We start from the raw sequence: 3,648 nt of genomic DNA, 5'->3' as shown, positions 1-3,648 counted from the left end.
GTGATAGGAAAGGTGTTCGCTTCACGAGTGACCTATTTAATTTGGCCCCATTTCTGATGCCCCAGAAAGCCACACTGTGGCTCAACCCCCCCAAAAAAATAATCACAGGGAGAGGAGTTCCTCAGGAGAGGGTGCCACTGTCTATGTCTCCCAATTCAGATCTGGATCCAGATCCAGATAGATACTCCTGTGATATTCACTTTAGGAAGGTTTTGCGATCTGCACCTGGCTGATTGGATACTGCTCTCGCTGAAAACAGACGTAATCGTAAGAGTTTGAAAGTGACTGCTCTGTATAGGATATTTCCTGAGGAAGAATTGCGTTTGAAACGTTGAACACAATCCAGAAACAATGTTGAATAGGATTTTTCTTATGATTTATTGGAATTGTATTTTGTATCATTGTGAACTGTATACATTTCAAACAGGTATTATTCATTGCATAAAAAAGAATTCTCTTTATGACTTATTGAAACGGCATTTTGTATGCACGTCAAATAGACATTATTCATTGGATTTACAAGTTGTTTGTTGAAACGTTGTGGTCTGATGTTCACGGTTGTTGTTTTTTTCTGTCTGCAACATTAGACCATGTTTATCATTATTGTTTAATGCACAATATAAACCTGGCATTGCAATGGAGGTACCATGCATTCTCGCCACTATGGTTAAGCTGTATGGAATGAAGGGAAAGGGAAGCCAGGCAGAGGGGCAATTGCTGCCACACCATCATCACTCTCCTTCAAGAAGATTCTCCCAATTTACCAAGAGCCACTGGAATTCCTTCGCTCCAGGCAACTGGACTGCCTATTGGATTTATTGATTTTCAGTTTAAAAGCTCATCTTTCTACCAGGAGAAGGCAGCTGTTGCCAAGAGGACAGAAGAGTTTAACACACACACAGAGCAAGTCACTTCTTGGGCTCTTTTATTGAGCACGGATCAAAACTTGCCGAGATCTTTGGGCTGGGACAACCGTGCGATGAGGAAAATCTCAGCAGCATCTTCTCCCACACACCGCTCCGCCCCCCCGGCCCCCGCCGCCATCAGCTTCAGGACAGGGCTCAGCTATTGCTGTTCACAGATCCACAAGAAACTGAGAAACCTGGGAGTGGTATTCAGGTTTCAAGTAGTCCACCAGCTCCTCTTTACTGACCCAAACATGGTCCAGTTTCCCCTTGGGCAAGGGCAGTTGGCTGTGCTGCAGGAGGGCTTTGAAGAAAAACATCTTGGCCCCCACACCGGTGTCTGTCTGGACCACTCGAGGAAACTTGTACTTGTAAAAACCACATGGCGCATTCCCCAGGAACTTGGCCTCCCAGTGCCTTCCTTGGAAGTCCAGGAATCCAGACAGGGTGGGAAAAGAAGGAAACATCCAAGTAAGAGCAGGTCATACAGAGAGATATAAAAACCTAGGGGATCAAAAATGCCCTCCTCCCCTTTATAGGTGTTTGGGGAGCTGGAACGCATCCATTTAAGCATAGTGCTGATGTGCTTCCTGGCTAACGTTCTTTAGCCAGCACGGAGCTCGTATCTCGGACTGGACCTTTCAGTTTTCCCATAAAAACATGCTAGTCAATGGCAACTTGGGACAGTTTGGATAACCTTATCTGCTGCGCATGGCTGCAACTTGTGCTTGCTGGCCCCACCCACTGGGAGTATCTGTCCTGCCTCCTGGTCTGCTCAATGTATATCCGAGGGCACTGTGGCTAGATAGTGCCTACATGTAAAATCAGGGTACATAACCCAAAATTATTGTCCAGCATAAAATCAGGACATTTCCACTCTCCTGGCATTTCAAAAACTATGTTAAACTGATTTATTATACAAGGCATTTTTGCAAAGTAATAGAACTTTATTATAATGGCACAGTTTCAGAAGAAATTGTCATAGACAGCATAGTGGGACGCTACTGAGATAGCTGGCCACCAAAGCTGGATGGTTATTCCCATCTTGGTTGAATGATATAGCACCGTGTTATAGGATGGTTTTTGTGGTTTAAATATTGTATTTTATTGTATGTTTTATTGTATTTTAGATTCCGGCTTTGGGAGGGTGGTATAGAAATCCAACAAATAAATAAATAAAGAATAAAGGGAAACATACTGTGGACTATACTGCTGTGTACAGTAAATAGTATCTTGTTGCTGTATCTATTGTGTAAATAGGTAGTTTCTGCGTCATTTAATATGCCATGCTAACACTTATGCTTTGCTTCAGCTTTGTTCCAGATTTTTGCTTCGTTTTAATTTCCACAACCCTAACCCTATTATATTGTGTACTGGATGTCCTGTCCTACTGACTGCATTAACTTGAACTGTGTAATCTGCCTTGAGTCTCACTGAGAAAGGCAGGCTATTTGGATTGCAGAAATCCAAAAACAAGCACAAATCTGAAATGAAGCTGAAGCAAGGCATAAGCATCAACATGACATGCTGAACAGGGCAGAAATTACACAGTAGGATAATACATATGGCAATAGACGATACTTACCATACACATTAGTGTAGTGCATAACCCTTGTCCCTTCACCAAAGCATTGTTCTAAACAATTTCAGTACACTATAGACCTATTAGCTGTGTGATAAGGTCCTCCTGAATAAGTCAGTTTTTCAGAGGTTATGGAAAGCCAGGAGAGCAGGAGCCTTCTGGACCTAATCCAGCAGGCCATTTCACAACAGAGAATGCACTATACAGGGACTTGTTGATCTTGCCTGCTTTTAGGGTGGCACCTACAGATGCTCAGGTGAGTGACATGGTCGTGGTCAAGCACAGGGGGAGAGGCAGTCCCGCAGGGACCAAAGCCATAAAGGGTTTTCTAAGTGATAGCTAATACCTTGAATTGAGCCCAGTAACTGATGGGCAGCCAGTGGAGGAACTGCAGAATGCGAGCCTAGCTCCTGATAATAACAAAGCTGTAGCATTCTGCACCAACTGATGTCTCCAAATTGACTTCAACGGGAGACCTATGCAGAGTGCATTGCAGCAGTCTGGTCTTGATGTTACCATGTCAAGGGAAGGAGCCACCTTAGGGGCTAGATGGAGTTGGAAGGAAGCACTTTGTGCTGCTGAATTAACTTGCTTCTCCAGCAGTAATGCTTGATTCTGTATGACTCCATGGCTCTTAACTGAGTCAGGAAGGAAGGATAATCTGAACCCCATCCAAAGAGGGAAGCAACACGGTCCTTCAAGATCTCCGTCTTCCCAATTAGCATCAATTCCTTCTTGTCTGGGTTCCGTTTCAATTTGTTTGCTTTCAGCCACTTTAGTAGGTGATGTGAAAGACGTCTACCCAAGACCCCGGGGAGCTGCTGCCACTCAGAGTGGTCAAGACTGACCTTGATGGACCAGTGATCTGACTAAACAGAAGGCAACTTCATTGCGGGGCCAGGAGAGAGAGAAAGGGATCGCCAAAATCATGAGCTAGCAGGAGAGGGGTATGTACACACAGGCAAACACTGACCTGACAGCTCAGCCAGGGCTCGTTCTGCTGTGGCTCGCAGGGTCTCCCCATCCTGCCACTCTGCTTGGGGCAACATCCAGAACTCTTGGTTGCCAATCTTCTGTTTAACCAACAACAGCAGGTTCTGGTCCAGCTTCCTGTTCAAAGAAGTCCGATCATCATCCTTGTCAGCATCTGCCAGGGAAAGA

The 3,648-nt window shown here is 44.8% G+C and overlaps 1 protein-coding gene across 1 annotated transcript in view; it reads right to left on the bottom strand.

Annotated features, from left to right (window-relative positions):
• Positions 1–430: 430 nt before the first annotated feature.
• Positions 431–3,648, bottom strand: part of MRPL46 (mitochondrial ribosomal protein L46) — a 7,696-nt gene continuing 4,478 nt past the window's right edge. Inside the window, exons 3-4 of the mRNA XM_015411916.1 lie at positions 3,461–3,634; positions 431–1,326 (exon numbers count right to left, since the gene is read on the bottom strand). Coding sequence (XP_015267402.1) covers positions 1,076–1,326; positions 3,461–3,634 — 425 coding nt within the window. The 3' untranslated portion in view covers positions 431–1,075. The remainder of the gene's footprint in view (positions 1,327–3,460; positions 3,635–3,648) is intronic.

The sequence above is a fragment of the Gekko japonicus genome, unplaced genomic scaffold (assembly GCF_001447785.1).
Source record: "Gekko japonicus isolate JY-2015 unplaced genomic scaffold, Gekko_japonicus_V1.1 scaffold654, whole genome shotgun sequence".
NCBI lineage: Eukaryota > Metazoa > Chordata > Lepidosauria > Squamata > Gekkonidae > Gekko > Gekko japonicus.
This window is presented reverse-complemented; position numbering and strand designations above follow the sequence as displayed.